The sequence below is a fragment of the Pipistrellus kuhlii genome, unplaced genomic scaffold (assembly GCF_014108245.1).
Source record: "Pipistrellus kuhlii isolate mPipKuh1 unplaced genomic scaffold, mPipKuh1.p scaffold_m20_p_3, whole genome shotgun sequence".
Taxonomy (NCBI): Eukaryota; Metazoa; Chordata; class Mammalia; order Chiroptera; family Vespertilionidae; genus Pipistrellus; species Pipistrellus kuhlii.
In genome coordinates this window covers 99922102-99941563 of record NW_023425529.1, presented here as the reverse complement: position 1 = coordinate 99941563, position 19462 = coordinate 99922102, and the positions used below count along the sequence as shown (strand labels likewise).

Genomic DNA, 19462 nt, shown 5'->3' with positions numbered 1-19462 from the left:
ACCAAACTCTTGTCACTGATTGTACATAGGATCCTTATTATCTTTTCTGTGCTTATTCCCCAAATAACAAGCAAGCTTCTCTGTGGTAGAATCTGAAACTCTTGCATTTTCAGAATGCCTAGCAGACTGTGGCACACATATTAGGGACTTATTAAATATTTCTTAATTAATATAGAATTAAATTGTTTTAGGTAATTAAGTACTTTCTAAGTAACAACACAGGACCCAAAACAACAAGAGTAAGAAGTTAAATGTGCCGGGACCGATTTGGCTCAATGGATAGAGCGTCAGCTTGGGGACTGAAGGGTCCCGGGTTCGATTCTGGTCAAGGGCATGTACCTTGGTTGCGGGCATATCCCCAGTAGGGGGTGTGCAAGAGGCAGCTGATCGATGACTCTCTCTCATGGATGTTTCTAACTCTCAATCTCCCTCCCTTCCTCTCTGTATAAAATCAATAAAATATATTTTTTTTAAAAATTAAAAAAAAGAAGTTAAATGTATTATGGGTCAATATTTAAGAATACAATTTTACATTTCAGATATGATCAAATACTTATAATAGATAAAGTTAATATTCTCTTATATATTTATTTACTCACAGCAACTATTAAAGTCCAGTTATTTATCACAGTAAGCATTGTAATATATGAAACCTTTAGAATTTTCATTATGGATATAAAATTATGTGCAAGTTAAATCTTTACAACTGAATTCTGTAGTCCCCATGTGTAGTTCAGGACAGATGAATTCAGCAAGAAAATAGAGCAATGTGCTAAGACATAATTTTTAAAAGCATTTGAAATGTAAGATTTTCTCTGACATACTTCATCACAAATATAAATTCTAAGCTCTTCTAACATTTCTGAAAGGCTGTTTTCCTCTTTATCAACCACAGAAAATCCCCAGATTTTAAGCAAATGGGGTCTCTCCTCTCTAATGCTTATCTTTCAAAGTTAAGTTTGTCCGCAGGTATTGTCTTGATATGACCTTAAAACTTCCTAACAGGCTTATTATTTTATCAATTATTTTCCTCATGATTTATAGCTTTGTTGGAACCAACATGAATAAAATTTCCAAATGTTTCTTCAGAAATTTACCACTTCATTAAGAGCTCAAAGATAATCTGAAGTCCATATTATCACATTTTGGGACTAATTGTCAGAGGTTGTGAGCAAGAAATCTCTTGAGATGCTGGAGTTGACTGGTAATAACCAAATATGATGCTCTAACCTAGTTGCTTAAAATAGGTATTTATTAAGGACTGCTATGCTGTGTAATGGGCATAGCTAAATAAGAGTGGACTAAGGATCCTAGTAAACAGAATAAATAGTTGACCAAATAAAATGATATAAAGAAACTAATATAAACCTGTCCTACATAGAAGAAACACTTCATAACTTCACCTCAGAATGTAAACTTTTGGTTATCACAGTGTCCTTAAAGGCTGCTAGATCAAGTATGAAAACTGAGGAATGGTAAAATAATGTCATAACCTTAGCAACTCCAGTAGCTGCATACATATTATAGTAGTTGGAAATCTTAGATAAAATAATGTTTTGGTTCCTGCTGTAAGACTAGGCATGCATAAATGAAAGATGGTATTTACCTAATACCAAGGAAATTTATTCCACCAATAGATATATCTATTGAATTGGGTCAGTGGCCTCCTTTGTTACAATGAAATGACTATGCTCCACATGGTACTCAGGTATTGTAAGCCCTTATTTAAGACATTAAATTTGGAAATCAGCATAAATGCATAAGACATTAGCCGTCTGGAATATCTATGCAATGTTAAAGGAAAAATAGAGCATGGGAGAGGAAGGTCAGGAATGAACTGCAAATGTGAACCAGAACATTAGCTTTGTTTTTATTGGTCTGTGCTGCCCATCACTGTAATTCTTGTCTTGTCTGGCAGCCTTAGCTTAATCCACTTTGGAAGCAGCAGTAGGGGGAAGTCAGGAGAGCTAGCTTTTTATCCTAGCTCAGCTAACATGACCATAGACATGTTTCTAACCACAGAACCCCAATTTCCCAGTCCATGTGAAGGTGGGTATAGTCTTCTAGGGAAACTTTCACATATAAAATACTAGTAATAAGCTTAATATCAACATCAGTCTACTGTAATGGGTGATTTTTTTTTTTAACCAAAAAAACACTTCCATTTTGCAGCACCTGTAGGACTGGCAAAGGATGTGCCTAATTGAAGTCGTGAGGCAATGTTTTCTGTCCTGGTGGTCATGTTTGGATTTAAATAACTGCATTTTTCATGGGCACGCATTGACTGCTTTTCCTTTTTGCTTTTCTTAATTTATTACCAATCATTTCATTAATAAAAGAACAATTTTGTGCATGTTGCCTTTTAACCCATCCATTATTCATGCTCCCTGGAAGGTGGAACAGGTGAGGCTTCAGCATTCATCTCAGAGCCCTTTCTCTCACTCACCCTCACTCTGCAGGGACTGGGTTACTATTTGCTTGACACTTCAGGAATGTGTTTGGCTTGCTAGTCAAGTCAAACTGACAAATTGATTGAAATATCCACCCTCTTTTTTTTTTTTTTTTTTTTTTTTTTTTGGCTTACTGGCAGGGTTATTAACATTTTGTTTTGCTTCAATATTCTTTTGGGGTCTCACCAGGAAGTGCAAGTATCTAGATATATGACATGGTGTTACCCTAAAGTGAAGGTGACCATTACAATGGCAAATTAAAGCTCATGGAATGAAAACCAGTGGCCTGCTAAGCTACCTTTTAGGTCCAACTCTCTTAAATGTGAATCATTGGTCCCCTGGGCAGAGCTGTCCCCACAATTCTCCACCATTTCTTATAGTAGGTTCCTGCTATTGATGTGTGTGTGTGTGTGTGTGTGTGTGTGTGTGTGTGTGTGTGTGAGTGTTTTTATAGAATCCCAAACTGGCCTAGCTCTACAATGGCCTCTCAGTAGAGAGTTAAAATCATAGCCACTTCTTGAACTCAGACTTCTATAGGACATAGATCATATGTTTCCTCTGCCCTGCAGCTCCTGATTTTCTCATAGTTGAAGCTAAATTGAGCTGCCATGCTATTTTTCCTTCATCATCCTAGTAAACTAGAGAAGAACCACAGATGTAGTTTATCTTAAAATAAATCTATAAAGTTCAGAACTTGCTAAACAGGTAAGTTAGGTGTAACTCCTTTCATTACAAAAACAATGTTTTGCTATTCCCAAAGACTTGCTATAAATGGGATGCTATTCTAGAGCATCTCATTTAATTTCATTGTCCAAACTTTAATTTATTCCAAACTCTTCAAAAACACATTTATCCTCTCTATCAACTTCTCCTTCACTGGAAAGTTGAATCATTAATTAAATAATTTAACAAATATTTATGAAGGCTCTAGTATGTGCCAGGCATTCCATGAGGTGGTGTAGATACAGTTTTTAACAAGCTTACCAGGTGGTGCCTTTGGAAACACTCCCCCTCTCCCCCCAGAACAAGATTTAAAGAACTTCTGGAAAGACCAAATAATTAATATTTTAGAATTTGCAGGCCATATGGTTATTTGACACTACCTTAACTCCACTGCTACAGAGCAAAAACAGCCACAGACAATTTAGAAATAAATGGGTATGGCTGTGTTCCAGTAAAACTTTATTTACAAAGACAGGCAATGAGCCAGATTTGGCTGATTGGCTATAGTTTGCCAATTTCTGCCTTAGAGGATAACATTTTAAACTTAAACTTCATCGGGATTTTTGGCTGTAGTCTCCTTTAAGTAAAATGTAATACCACAAATACTCGGGAATAATATCAGCAGTTTACCCCCATCAGAGCATCAAAAAAGATCATGGTTCTACTTTAATAGCAATTGCTTTGATCTGAAGCAGTGGTCGGTATACTCATTAGTCAACAGAGCCACATATCGACAGAACAAGGATTGAAATTGCTTTTGAGAGCCAAAATTTTTAAACTTAAATTTCTTCTAATGCCACTTCTTCAAAATAGACTCGCCCAGGCCATGGCATTTTGTGGAAGAGCCATACTCAAGAGGCCAAAGACCTGCATGTGGCTCTCGAGCTGCAGTTTGATGACCATAGGTCTGGAGAGAAATAATTTTTTCTCAAGAAAATCTATGTCAAGTGTGGAAGATTTTTTTTTTCCTGGAAGTAAGGGAAACCCTGAAAAGCCATCTTTCCTGGGTCCCCCTGGGGCCTATGAAGGCACTTTTGCATAGGTATCTCACTTAAGCCTCACCACAGAGTTCTCATTTCTACCTGTGTGGAAACTGAAAGTCAGAGAAAGAATATGTAACATGGCCTGGGTCACACCGCAGAAAGCGGGGCAGGCTGGATTCAATACCAGGGCTTCTGGACAGCAAAGCGGTAAACTCTACACGCTCTGCACTACCAATAAAATATCGAACAGTGAGCAACACATTTCACTATTCCTGTTTTTCCTTCAATGACCATTTTAGAACTATAATACTAGCTATCCCTATCTTCTGAGCCTGTTGGCCTAATAATTCACTTTTTAGCATCAGGGTATAGCTACCAAGCCCCTCGGAGTTTCCTGATACTTTCCGTTGTGAATCATGGTTTGGGTGGTTTTTAAATTTAGATCTATGCCTTTTCTGTGTTAAACTTTCTGTTACAGGGAAGGGGAGGGTGAGAACAGCAGCACCTGCCCTCCTTCCTGCAGGGCTCTGACATTCAGCAGGGAATACTTTCCCAATGGGCAGAGCAAGGCCCAGGCAGCTTTCCACAAAGCAACCTGCAAGGCATTGCAGCTTGCTGTGTATCTCTGCGGTTGGCTGTGGTTCCCTGAGGAGCCCTTCTCACACCAGGCTGCAGTTCCTCTCTGCCTTCACAGGAACCTATTTTTAAACCTGTGCTGAGCAAGATACATTTAACTGACCCCATTCCTTTTAACAACTGAGCATGACAGCATTTAATAGCCTGGCAAAGACTGTGTGTGCTTCCACCGCTCTGCCTCATTACTCACTGTTTCAAGATGATGCTCCAATCCAATATGCACACTGGAGTCAGGTCATGCCTGGGAACTCAAATACCCTTTTGTCCTAGCTCACCTCCTCAGTTAGCATTTTTAGCTTGTCTTGTTTTGGTATTTGCCTTATTTAATTGGGCTACTCCATTCTGATTGTTGCCTTGTTCTGCAAATGTGGAAGAATTCTTTTCCTGTGTTGTCAGCCATAGCACCTGCCACAGTGACAGCTTCACTCGAGAAAGGCAGAAATGTGTGTTATCACATCCTCTTTGAATAAGCACACATTTTCAGGAGGGGAAAATGTAACAAGGTAAAAATGTTTTCTAGTGGCACGTAGGAGGGCCATGAGGGATGCAATGTCCCAGGAAGCTCATTCCTGGAAGAGTGTCCCCCAGACTCTGGCTGACAAGAGCAAGGTCTTGAAAAATCAGCCGAGCAGGATGCTACTCCCCTGGGTGCAACTAGGAAGCAGCTCTGTTAATGGGCAGGAGGATGAAGGTGAGAAAGAAGAAAATGCAAGCCCACCTTTTCTCTGTTATCACCAAAAAGCCTATTAAGAGGGACAGACAATTCTGGGCACCAAGAAGAGGCTCTTTCTTCAGCCTATGCCCTGATGTGAGCAGATTTACAAAAAGTAAGGGGTGCTCACAAGGGCTGTGCTCAGAATAGTGAAAACAGCCATCATACCTGTAAACATAAGGATGGGGAGTGATTGTTTATGTAAGAGAGTTGGCTGCTGCTATTGTTTAGTTCTACAAATACTCCCACTTCTGTGGAGATAAAAAGCAAGCACTTGCAATCAGTGAGGAGAGTGAGTTTGTTCTGGGGCTAAATGACATTATAAAACTTCCTAGTTAAGTATATATGCCAATGAGATTTTAGCATCATTTCTCCAATTTAGCTTTACATACTGGGCGTGCTGTTTCATACAGCATTAACTATCAACATTGTTGTTACTGCCCTCAGCTGGAAAACAGAGCAGTTTATGGGTGAAAGAAAAAGACATTATCTCCCATCTGCTCCTGCCCATTATTCAGTGATGTGTCATTTGTCTGCTGACGGGACCATCACCAAGATTTTAGTCAAATGGCCTTTTTATACTGGCTACATTTATTAATTATTGTGTTTACTTGGTATTTTGCTCCCATCCTTAATCCCACAAATTTAGTGATATCATTTTCTAAAGTTTTTTAATTAGATTAATTTATATGTTTAATTTTTATTCTACAAATGGGCACAACTGTAATTAGATATGTTTTATGCCTATTTTTAATTGTATATAAACTTTACTCATATATTTTTGGTTAATATGCTGAAGTGAGAGGACATACAATAAAAAACGGATGAAACATGTTATGATTCAATTTATATAAAGGACAAAACCAGGCAAAACTAATTAATGCAGATAGAGTCCAGGTCAGTGTTTACGCTGGGGGCTACGTGACCTTCCCGGAAGGGCCTGGAGGTAGAGAGGGGCTTGGGGTACTAGAAATATTCTGTGTCTGGTCTGGGTACTGCTTACAGGGGCATGTACAATTTGTGAAAATTTATTGAGATATTCATTCATGATATGTGCTCTCTTCTGAATATGTATTGTCTTCCAGTAAAATGTAAAAGATAGGTGGATCATATTCACATAAAAAGTAAAAAGGAAGAATCTTCCCAAAGACAAATTAGGACAAATGATTAACTGGATATTTTCACACTCTCACTTCCCCCCGAAAGAAGATTAAAATAAAACAGAGCTCTTTCTGCATTTATAAAGCTATTTTATTCAGGTAAATGAAATGGTTGATGTGCAACTCCTGCATGAATATCTGTCTAGAAGATACAAATAACCTTTTAATGTAAAACAGACTGAAATATTTTGTTGAAGTTTGGGTATTTTCTTGCTTTAAACAGACTTAGAAATTATCATGATTATAATATATTTGGATGGTTTGTCACAGTGTGACCTTTTCTACTTCCTTAAATCCTTTGTTTTGAGTGTCTATTATAGAAAAAAGCTAGGAGCAATAATTGTTGGTTAGAATGGTATATACAGGGTGAGGCAAAGTAGATTTACAGTTGTGATATAAGAGTTTATTCTTGTATTATTGTTAATTAACTTTTGCATTATTTTCATATGAAAAACTGCAAACCTACTTTTGCCCCACTCGTATATGTGTGTGGAGCACACACTTTTTTCCTTCTTTCCTTCCTTTCTTCCTTCCTTTACAATTTAGTAGGCCAATCCATGAAATGACATTAGGAAGACACCACATTACTGAGCTAGGTTCCATCATTTGGGAGAAATAAGTGCCAAACCAAGTGGAATTTTTCTTAACAAATGCTAAGAGGTAAAACTTTACTTAGAAATCATTTCAGAAATGTTAAGATGGAGAAAAGTTCCTTAGGGCTTCTCAGAGTTCATTTCTCACATCATCAAAAATCATCCTGCCTGCGGATAACTTAAAGAGACACACACAATGCTCCTTGAAGGAAATGTCAGGGCAGTTGGCTGGAATAGAAAAACAATTGGATAGAATTCTTAACCCCATAAAAAAAAAATGATACCTCCCATAGTAACTTTTGCTTGCGCAGATAAGCCAGCTAAGTAATCTGACAGTTATAGAATATTGAAAAATAAATTCATGCAATAGCTAGTACATAAAAGAGTTTCCAGGGGGAGAGAGGTAACAATAAAATGAAAACAAAAGAAAATAAAAAGGTGGAAAATTTAAAAACACAAGCTCATCAACACACACAATGCATTCTATAGCTCATTGTTACTTGAAGGAACTTCTACTACTAAAGCGTAAATGCATTGTTTCATTCATCTAGTAAGTTCAAGATAGGGCTTGATGACTTTAAAATGACAGTATATACTTCTATAGAACATATACTATGATACTACTGTTGCTCCATTTGTTAAGGGACAGAAGAGCACTAGAAGTCATTCTTTAATTGGCAACATCAGGAAAATGCTTTGGCATTTACACTAAATATACTGTCCTTTTAACTGTAAGGGAAATTGATACTGAGCATATGCAATGGAAAGAAAGCTGGCAAATGTCAGTGTGAATAATGGGTGAAAAAAAAGGAATGAGGGGGGTGTGGCATCTCAATCAAGAATAAAATGAAACTGATAAAGCAGCATATGGACTGGATAACAAATCAAAAGCATGTTTATCCACTGAAGGAACTGGTTAATGGAGACTGCCAGCACGTTGCCATGGAAACACTGACTGTTGAGCTGCACCATCTCATACCTTATCCAATACATTCCTGGTTGTTGGTAGTAGTCCAAAGACCCTGATCTCTTGATGGTAAACCCGTGGTCCAGCTGAGCAGAGAGAAATGGGGCAACTCAGTGGATCGACATTGTGCTAAAGAATTAAGACTCCAGACCAAGTTGTTCTTCATTGACTATACATGGAAATATAGTTATAATGCATCTTCTGTGGGGTGACTAGCTAATATGCTAAATCTGCACATTGAAAATAAAAAGACAAGAAAAGACACTAATCTTTTATGAATACTCAAAAGCCATTTGCTGGGGAAAATCTAATTTGTCAAACATGTTTTTGAATGCACATTTAACAATGTCTTCTCAATTAAAAAAAATAACACCTTTTCATATTCTATAGAATGGAAAATGCTTTACAATTAAATAAAATATTGACGTCATCTTTAGCCACCTCTGAAAAAGCAGATGGGAACCAAAAAAAAAAAAAAAAAAAAAAATCTTACGCCATTCAGCTTAAATTTGAGGGCTTCATAAATATGAAATAAAAGAATCAGGTTTTGAATCCTCATAATTATAGCAAATTGGTTTTCCTCCTTTAAGAGTTAATCTGCAAAATCAGAGCTAAGCTTAAAAAATCAAATACATTTCTAGTCCTGGCTGGTATATCTCAGTTGTTTAGTACCTTCCTTTGCACTAATAGCTTTCCAGTTTGATTCCTTGTCAGGGCACATGCCTGGGTTTCATCCAGATTCTGGTTGGGATAGGTGCAGGAGGCAGCCAGCTGCTCTCACATTGATGTTTCTCCCTCTCCCTCCTTCTCTTTCTAAAAATCAGTAAAAAAAAAAATCTTTTTTTTTAAATCAATTACATTTCTGAACTAAAAATCTATAGTGTAAAGCAGTAAATTTTCTCTATGAAAATACAGAAAATAAAAAATAGTTTTCATTGCATATTAAAAATGCATGTTGCAGTTAAGTGCTTATGATTAACAAAAGGTGCAATACATAGGAGACAGGATAAGTTGTTCATCTTGGAGTAGGATGTTAGCATTTGGCTATCTAGGAATAAAAGATACAGTCCCAAATTTGAAAACAGTAATCATGCTGTGTAACCACTCCATTCCCCAATCTGCCCTCGACTGGACAAGCTGCGCCCCGTTCTTTATCAGGAGGCTCATGAGTGCTTTCAAGTGTGCTGGTGCTGTGGGGCGATGCTGCAATGCTGCGATGCTGCTGAATGCTTCTACCTCTAAATTCACAAAAGGCATTTCAAATAGATGCTGGGCCCAGGCATTTAAACTAAACACTCCTCAGAGGACTCGGTATTCTGTTTACAAACCAGGCTCTCCCAGTTTCATGGGACAACAATGTGAGATTTTAATCTTTTGAACAATGTACATTTCATTTTATTTAGAAAAAAAGAAAAGAAAAGAAAAAAGAATCAATGCACTGTTAGTGCTTTTGCTAAAGGAAGGCCTGACTTCAGTTTCAGTCCAGGAAGATGGCCACTTAGTACCTAGTTCTCTATTGCCATCTACAGGCCAAGTGCCCCTAACACCAAATCCCTAACCCAGTATCACAATTATTTTCACCCTGATTAATATGGATTTGTTCTGTTAGACTGAGACGCTATATTTGCATGATAAAAATGCAAAAGAACTTTAAGCATTTTGAAAATTATTGGTTAAAATAATAAACAACATTAAATGAGGAAAAATAAATCGAAACTGACATCTTAGTCATCGGTTCTTCATCAGGCTGAGCCAATCTAATAATGTCTCCTTCCCCTCCCTTAGCTCTCAAGAAGTCCACCGTTAAAATGTCATCTCTAATTTCATTTTATGTCTATAAATTGCATTTTAATAACATTTTGTTTCCTTGTTTCTGTTCTGTTGGTTTTTTTTGTTTATTTCTTTATTTAATTTTAATTTCCCACCTACTTGGCAAAGGTAGCAGAGGAAAATGGAGTCTTTCTGAGAAGTAGAATGTTGCACTTTTAAGCACAGCAGTGGGTTTCCTCCTAATCACGTTGCCTGATCTAAATGTAAGAATACCCTTTTTCCTTTTAGAAGGACTGTATGATCCTCGTGAGCCTCCAGTTATTCTTCTAGCCTACTCAAGGACCTTTTGCAACCTTCATATAGGTATCATTTGTCCTTTCTTAGGCCTCAATAAGGTTGGGAGCGGGGGCAGAGAAGAAAAAAAACAAAAAAAAACCCCACAAAGATTCAGAACCACGAATGCATATTAAACTATGCTCATATAATACATTACACCTGTATCTAGAGTCTGTTTGTTATGATAGTTGGTTTTTCCTTTCCTCTGAGAAAGAAAAAAATGTTATAAATTCTTTTGTAAGCAACATTAATCTCCAGCAGATAGTTAGGTTTCTAGAGAAAGAGAAATACCATTTAAAGACTAATGCTTTAATTGTTGATTTCCTGAGAAAAAGAAAAAGAAAAAAAACATACAAGCTGATTGATATTACATTCTAAATAGTATTTTTAAAAATTTGAAAGGGTATAAAAAATTTAGTCCTAGGATAGAGGATGTTTAAAATAAAATACAAAGAAAAGAAGAAGAAAAAATAAAATATAGTACTTGATAGCCTCCAGGGAGAAGTAAACATGCCCATGGGAAAAAATTATGTCTGAATAAAATTTATGCTGAAATCAGTTTTTTCTATATCCATCAAATAGAAGTCATTACAGTGTTATATTCTTTACAGAAATTTCGATCATGTGGGTGAATTAATAATTAGATTACATCATTAAATTGTCAAATGGTTTTTATGAGGCTATTCTTTCTATCTACCACTTAGATTCTGCCTCACAACAGAATATTGTTCCTTTGCAGTTATACTTTGTTTGAGTTGGAATATTATTTAATTCCAAGTAATTAATACTTTTTTCTTGTGGTAATCCTCTGAGACTCTGCTTTTGCACTTTAAGAATGGGAACACTGTTATAGAGTATAAATGGACTTAACCAGTACCATTCTGAAAGATAAAACAAAGGCAGCCACACTGTCCAGTTCATAATTCCCAGCCCTGTCCTGAGATTGGTGACCTTCTCATCCTCCCTCCCCCCCACCCCAGGTTCTTATAGAGAGTATGGACATTTATGAGGAGAAAGCATTCTGGAGAAAGTGCATATATGATGGTAGGGCAGTTTCTCCAGAAACAGCTCTGAAATTAACAGTGATATTCTCTTTCATGCTTGAAATATTAATGAAAATAGTAAGCATGTGAATTGTGCTTTAAAGTTGACAAGGCACTTTTTCAGATACTTCTCCAAAAAGTTAATTATTTTGTGTCTTAATTAAGTTGAGAATTATTTTTTAAATTTTTGTAGTGGATAAAGAAGATTAGGCATGCAACTAATGCATAACTCAGCATCACAAAGCCCATTTTATAATTTGTAAGTCTATTAGCATTTTGTACAGTTTCCATGGAAATATGTTAGTGATGATCTGAGAGGCTGATATTAAATTGCATTCAAAATGTTCCTATTATGATATTTAGGGAAAAATCATTTAGCATCTAAACTTCAAAATGGTAACTGGAGGTTTTTTTTTGAAATCTACTTAGATGAAGTTTTAGGTTTTGGAATTTATCCAGGTTTGATTAAAGTAGGATTTCCCTTCATATCTGTGTCATCTGTCCATTGAAAAATTGTCCTGAAGTTCATATCCTTAGGCATTATAAGATTCCCAGAATACCAAATGAACAATTATAAAACAACCCAGGCAAATTTAACCAAAGACAAATTAAAATTAAAAAAAAAAAAGAAAAAACAGGAAAAAATGACAGTGGTAGACAAAGCACCCTCTCTAGCAGCTGTAAGCTCTCAACAGGAGCAGAAAAACAGTCCTTTTCATGGACAAGCGTGCTGGCAGTCCATTGCAAAATAAAATTGTGGAATCAAAATTTTTGATATAGACATATATATTGAATGAATGATGAAAACAGAGTATAAAGTGGTTTAGCTGAGAACCACTAGGAGATTGTTACTTTAAAAAATTACTGATAGAAAATGCTGATAACAAAGAATACCTACAATCTAGAAAGACATGGAAGACAATGTACTTCTACATTGAATTTCCTTAGAAGTACTAAAGAGAGAGGGCAAGAAGAATAAATTGCAATTTTAGATCCTTAGCAGCACTGAAATTCAGGTATACATACTTTTAAGTCTATTCATGAACCAGTTACTCACAAAAGGGTTCAATCTAAAACCATGAAATGCAAACAGTACAAGAAAATATATGCCACCTGTGAAATATGGAAGTTCCTATCAAATATTTAGTAACCCAGATTTGGGATTGGTTGCATTAAATATATCAGTTATATATATTTAATTTTATTTGGAGCTCCAGCACAATAAAAATAAAAAACAAAAATGCTGTAAACATAGTTAAATATTTAGTATTGCTGATGAGCATGAAGTACTATTTAGTAGCATAAATATGTTTTACCATTGGACAACATCGTATCTCATTTCTTTGTTTAAAAAGAAAAACAGCTTAAGTGATTTTAGATTGAATATACTAATATTAAAAAATGAAATTATTAAAAAGAAGTAATCTGGGACTTGAATATCCTCTAGAATATGACACCAGCAAGTATGAGGTTACATTATATTTCTACCCAATTTAATCTTTGCCTAGAGCTGCTCTCAAATTGCATGTGGTGTGTGTCTGCATGTATAGAACAGAAAAAAATTCTGTGTAGCTACATCAATAAAATGTTAAATGTTAAAAATGAAATTTCTAAGGAGCAAGACATCGTAATTTCTTTGTGTGTTCACAGCGATTCAATTTCCCTGAAAATCTCACTGTGTAACCTTTCTGCTCTGTTTTGGCTTTTGTTTAGGTCTCATACAAAGAATCATACTGTTTCAATTCTCTCTGCAATGTCTGTTGTGTTTCTCAGCTTCCCTTCCCTCCAAGGTCCTGGCAAAAGAACACAATGAACTGCTTTCCTCAGAGCTCTAAAGTTTGCATTGGCACACAGTCCAGTGTGGGGGAGGTTTTCTGCTTTAAAAAATAAATCATGAAATTAATATAAACTGCAAGACACCCTGGAGGTGTTGGATAATGATGTGACTACCCGGGAAATCATCAGCAAAAACACGTGATGCATTTTAGCCCCAAGCTTCGTCAGTGCTTTAAACTGTTGAGCTGTCTAAAGAAATGACCCATCCGGCTGTCTCTGGGTGGAATTTCCTGAATAATGCTTGTCTCCTAGTGGATTGCTTTAAAAAAAAGTTATAGGTGGATATTTCAGATGCTTACTGCTATGACAGAAACTCCAGCTGCAGTGCTATTCGGCTTGGGGCCTGTGTTGAAATGCTTCTTTATCTTTCCAGCTACTGACAGCTGATGTTCATTTTCTGGGAGGCTGTCATCCTAGTCCGGGAGGGGAAGAAATAAAGGGAGGAGAAAAAGAAAAAAAAAATGAGATATGAGGAATATGAGGCCAAGATCTTCTAGTAACAGGCAGTAATCTTAACACAAGATTTCAGAAATAAACAGGTCAATGTCTTCTCATTAAACACTTGTTAGAAGTACTGCTCCAAGATCTCATTCATTTCCACATCTGCCCTAAAGTTAATTTGGTGTGTTATCTGTCCCTCAGAATTCCCTAAATAAAAATGTTTATTTCTGTTGTTTCTAATAAAATAATTTCAATCATGGCTCCAGAGACATATATCAAAGAGCAAGTTAATCTGGACAACAACAACAAAACATCAATGTAAACATTTTTATTTTCTGATCCAAAAGTTTTACCTTCTTATCCCATCATTAGGACCCATACCCAAGGAGACTTGACAGACTTAGGCTCCTGAAAGCTACTTAATCAGCCATTCTATAACCCCAGACAACCTTCCAAGCAGAAAGTTCTTCCTTAAGTTTTAAATCCTCCTTGCAGCATTCAAATCATCTGTTATGACATACTTCACATTGGAGCTCATTTTAACTAAGGCTTCTGTTGTCAAAGCTGTCTGCGATGGAGGCTGGATGGATTGCTCTCCTTGTTAAATACTGTTAGAATAAGAATAACCTGAGTCATAAGTATGTGCCATTTTGGAGACCAGAGACTGTGTTTTGTTCACTATGGTACCCCCCAGGTCTTAACATATCACTTTGGCAGATTGTAGATGTTTAATATTTGCAAAATAAGAGAATGGGTGTATAATAAAGTGTTTGTTACTATCTCTTAAAACCAAAGTTCCTGGCAGGATTTCAGTGTTATTATTATTTTCCTTCTCTCCATCTTTTCAAACAACATGCATACTCTTCTGCACAACCTGGACTCTCCACATGGGATCTACTTCTTCTTTTAGCATTTATTTATACATTTATTCAGCCAATATTAACAACATGTCGACAGTGGACCAGGCACTAAGTGTAGGGGAAATAAAGGTGAGCAAAATAATGCATGGGCTTTGCACCTGTCATTGTTCTCTTTCTTCAAAACTTGGGTCCAAATCACCTATTCCAAAACACTTCCCCCTATAAAACACAACTCCTTCTAATGGTTCTTCTGTAAACTCCTAATACTCGTTCATTCTATATATTTGTCTCCCAACTTACCGTATTTTCCGGCATATAAGACGACCCCCTAATTTTACAGTTAAAACATAGGTTTAGGCCTATATTCGCTGTATAAGACTACCCCCCACTTCCAAGGCAACACCAGTTCTTTTTTTAATAGACCGCCTCTCTGACTCTGGCCAATCTGAGCAGGCTTTTTACTAGAATACAGTGTAGCTTCTGGTTGTGGAGGGTAGTCTTATACAGTGAATATAGGCCTAAACCTATGTTTTAACTGTAAAATTAGGGGGTCATCTTATACGCCGGAAAATACGGTATATTATTTTTGATGCTAGGTAATTTTGTAAGTATAACAAACACACACACACACACACACACACAATAGTAATATGCAAATTAACCATTACTCTGCTATACCCACAAGCCACACCCATCAACCAATCAGGAGCAAGCATGCAAATTAACCCCAACCAAGTTGGCTATGGCCACAGAGTGAGAAGGAGGCTTGGGTTTCCCCAGCAATGGAGGAAGTCAAGCTTTCCACACACCCTGGCAGGCCCAGGACTCCACTCAAGGCTACAAAGTTTCAATTATAAAAGATAAATAAATGCCAATAAAAATGGTGGCAACCACAGAGCTAAAGAGAGCAGGAGGCTTGAGTTGCCCCTGGTGATGGAGGAAGCCAAGCTTCAGCAACCCTGGCCTCCCTTGGCCTCCTCTGTTCAAGGTTACAAAGTTTCAAATATAGAAGATAAATAAATCCCAACAAAAATGGCTGTGGCCATGGAGCAAGCAGAAGGCTTGGCTCTGCTCCAGGCTACAAAGTTTCAATTGTAGAACATAAATAAATCCCAGATATCAGGGCCTCCACTTGGGTCGCAGGGAATAGCTGGCCTGCAAACCACCACAGGCCCCTTGCCCAGGCCACTCCACATCCCAAGGGAACCCTCACTCTGCTCCAGGACACCCTTCAGGGAAAACCAGCTGGCCCCCACCCATGCACCAGGCTTCTATACTACCTAATAAAAGAGGAATATGCAAATTGACTGTCACTCCAATACACAAGATGGCTGCCCCCATGTGGTCAAAGATCCTGCCTCCATATGGACACAAGTGGCCACCACAAAATGGCCAGCTGGGGAGGGCAGTTGGGAGGGACCAGGCCAGCAGAGGAGGAAAGTTGGGGGTGACCAAGTCTGCAGGGAAGGGCAGTTGGGGGTAGGGGTGGGGGCCAGGCCTGCAGTTAGGGGCAAACAGGCTGGCAGGGGGAGCAGTTAGGCATCAATCAGGCTGGCAGGGGAGTGGTTAGGGGGTGATCTCGCTGGCAGGCAGAAGCAGTTAGGTGCAATCAGGAAGGCAAGCAGTTGGGAGCCAAAGTCCTGGATTGTGAGAGGGATGTCCCAGATTAGAAAGGGTGTAGGCTGGGCTGAGGAACACCCTGCCCCTGCCCCCCCCCCCCATGCACAAATTTTGTGCACCAGGCCTCCAATATATATTCAGAATATATATATATATATATTGTTCTTTTATACCACGCCTTTCACATTTTCTGTAATTTTTAACAGATGCTCTTGGCTCAGTACTCTAACACAGTAGAGTCTCAATTTATGATATTCTTGCATTGGTTTATTAATGGCTAGAAGAAGAAACAACTATTATGCTTAGTGACTCACATCTGAAACCAAATCTAGAATAAGAAGGTTTGCAATGATGCAGAGTGAATTCAAAAAATTTTTAAGTCTTTATTGTGGAAAGAAATATAATGAAATCAGACAGTTAAGGAAGCAGTGGAATGACACTTGGGGAAGGAAGAAAAATAGCGACATATGAAGTGCCTGCTATGATAGGGTTGGGAGGAGGGAACAGTCTCTGCCCATCAGAGATCCTTACAAGCTAATTGGGAGATGCAGTATGGCCACATTTTCTCAAATAATAAAACAGGTCATCAAGATGAAATGGAGCTGTCCCAGGCAATATAGCCTCATGGCTTAGCTAGAAACATGGAAGGAGTTCAGAGGACATATTTTCCTTTGTGAGCAGTCAGTATAGGCTTCATGAGGATTATGGGACTGGACCTGGTCCTTAATGATGGGGAACATATTGACATGTAGAGAGACGGGAAGATGCGGTTTGGTGTACAGATGCATTTGAGTGGGAAGCTACCGGGCGTGTTTGCCAAACAATGAGTCAACCAATTTATCTCTGGTTAAGAGTTTTTGTGGGAGAGTAATGGCAAACAAAGGAGAAAGAACAGAAGACAGGACACATATGAATACCAAAAAGATCCGAAGATTGAAGTCTTATTTAGGGATAAAGCAATGTTTTTAGTAAGAGGAGTAGCAAGTGTGGAGGACTACCACCCTTTACTCCGATGTTTTAAAGTACAGCTTCCAGTCCCCAGCTCTTCTAGTGGGAGAGAAGTCCTGCGATAATCACAAAGATTAGGATTATGCCCATCAGAGTGTGAAACACTTTTTTAAAATGGTGGATGAAACAGCAGGTCCTTGGAATCTAAGTTAGAATTTTGGGGATATTTAAACATTTGCCAAAAGATGAGATGATGTACCTTTACTGAAGGCTTTACAAATATGGTTTTAGTCTCACATATCTGGCAAGGTTTGGAGTTCTGCTCTACCTCCAAGATTACAGAAGTAGTTCCAGTCACCACTTGGGAAAGTTCCAGGCTATGTCAGGCAATTGTTTGTATGTGCTTTAGACTATAACGAAGCAGATGGAAGAAACAATTTTCTCTTTAAGACAAAACAAACAAACAAAAACTCTTGGGTGGGTTTGAAGTCTCAGGGTCAGGAACTAGTGGTGAGGAAGAATTGGAAGACTGGAAAAAGCACCAGATAGAGGGGGAATGAAGCAGTATGACTTGGGGAGGTGTAGGTTTCTCTTTGTCTTTGGGGCAAGATGAATTAAGGAGAGAAATGGTGAGGCCTATTTTGAGGTGGAGGGGACCAAAGATAAAAGAGAAAGACAGAAAAAGAAAGGTGACACAGGTATTAATTTTTTTGTGGGTGTGCTAATGATTTACATATATGATCTCCTTAATCCTCAGATTATCCTCTACAGTCTACAACATGCCTTATCAGTTCCATTTCAAAGACAAGCAAACTGAGACTCAATAAGGTTATTTGCTCAAGGTCACATAGCTAGGTCTAGAACTGTGCATTCATTAGCATGATATCTGCTACAAAAGGGCTCTCTAAGTGTTAAATGGAAATGGAGGGACTCAATGACTCTTCTTTTCCAGATAAAAAGTGGCACGATAGTGAGGGGGTGAGAGAGTTGAATTAGGAGCTGAAAAGAATGGAATATTTGGACTGGCCTGAATGGAGTCTGGGAAGCATTTGAGTGAAGGTCAGTTAAAGTGATACTGAGCACATCAGGAGACCCATTGGATTGCAGTTAAAGCTTCTATGTCAAGGAGAGACTAGGTTTTCCCTAATCTGAGATAAGGCAATCCAACCTGTTAGGGCAGGAGTTCTGAAATCCCATATTGAGCAGACTGTGCTAAAAGGCCAGGCTAAGAACGGATGACAAAGTAGCAGTGGGTCAGTGTGGGCCTGTGATTGGCACAAGCTGCTTAATATCCTGGGTACAAATACAGAGAAAAAAAAATAGCTGCGATTCCATAGCAGCAGCCCCTATGTAATTTACTGAGGAAGATTTACCTTGCTGCTCAATCCTACCTCCTCACTTCCCCACCACTGGGCATCCTTACCAGAAATTTCCCTTTACCTGAGTTCTTTTCCCTGCCAGTTCTTGAACTAAGAGTTTGTTTTCTCATCACTTTCACAATGGACTTCCTTATCATTTCCTGGCCCTGCCCTGGTCCTAGTCTTCTGTAGAGACCCCTAGCAACTCTTTTAATTAATTAATTAATTAATTAATTCTTAATTAATATTTTTAAATTTAATTTTTTTGCTGTTGAAAATATTACAGATGTGTCCTTTGTTTTTGTTTTGTTTTGTTTTTTTGCTTTTTTCCCCCCCATTGACCACTTTCTCCTTGCACTCACCCCTCCCAAGCCTTCACCACACTATTTGTGCCTACTAACTCTTTTATAATACATATTAGGTCCTAGGAGTTCAGGCCTCCAGCTTTAAATTCTAGTGAGGTTTTCAGCTTCTAGAAAGCTGAAGAAATGCAATGAAAGTAGTGAAACAACCCTCAAAAGATGTTTTTTACTTCAAAAATCTTAAAACCATTCAAAATTTGTCCCCAATGGAATAAGGCAGTGGTCAGCAAACTCATTAATTAACAGAGCCAAATATCAACAATACAACAATTGAAATTTCTTTTGAGAGCCAAATTTTTAAAACTTAAACTTCTTCTAATGCCACTTCTTCAAAATAGACTCACCCAGGCCGTGGTGTTTGTGGAAGAGGAACACTCAAGGGGCCAAAGAGCTGCATGTGGCTCTTGAGCCACAGTTTGCTGACCATGGAAATAAGGTATCTCAGCTAGAGAAGGTAACATACACACACACACACACACACACACACACACACACACATACCCCACCGTAACTAAAAAGTCTGTAGTTTCTTATTAATTTTGAAGGCTTTGAGCATAACTAGATTAAAAGACATAAACAGCTGGTTTTGTTGGGACCTAATCTGTACCTGAGGCATATGGATTGATGATGGAGATTTTGTTAATTTACTGTCTTGCATCAATAA

At 37.9% G+C, this 19462-nt stretch overlaps 1 protein-coding gene across 4 annotated transcripts in view; it reads right to left on the bottom strand.

Moving 5' to 3' along the window:
* The window catches only part of DCLK1 (doublecortin like kinase 1), a 374326-nt gene that overhangs the window by 7440 nt on the left and 347424 nt on the right, over positions 1-19462 (bottom strand). For 2 of the 4 annotated variants that reach the window (XM_036455538.2, XM_036455539.2), the window contains exons 16-17: positions 13509-13622; positions 8237-8310 (exon numbers count right to left, since the gene is read on the bottom strand). In XM_036455538.2, the coding sequence (XP_036311431.1) occupies positions 8237-8310; positions 13509-13622 (188 nt within the window). The remainder of the gene's footprint in view (positions 1-8236; positions 8311-13508; positions 13623-19462) is intronic. The other 2 variants (XM_036455536.2, XM_036455537.2) reach the window with 1 other exon arrangement.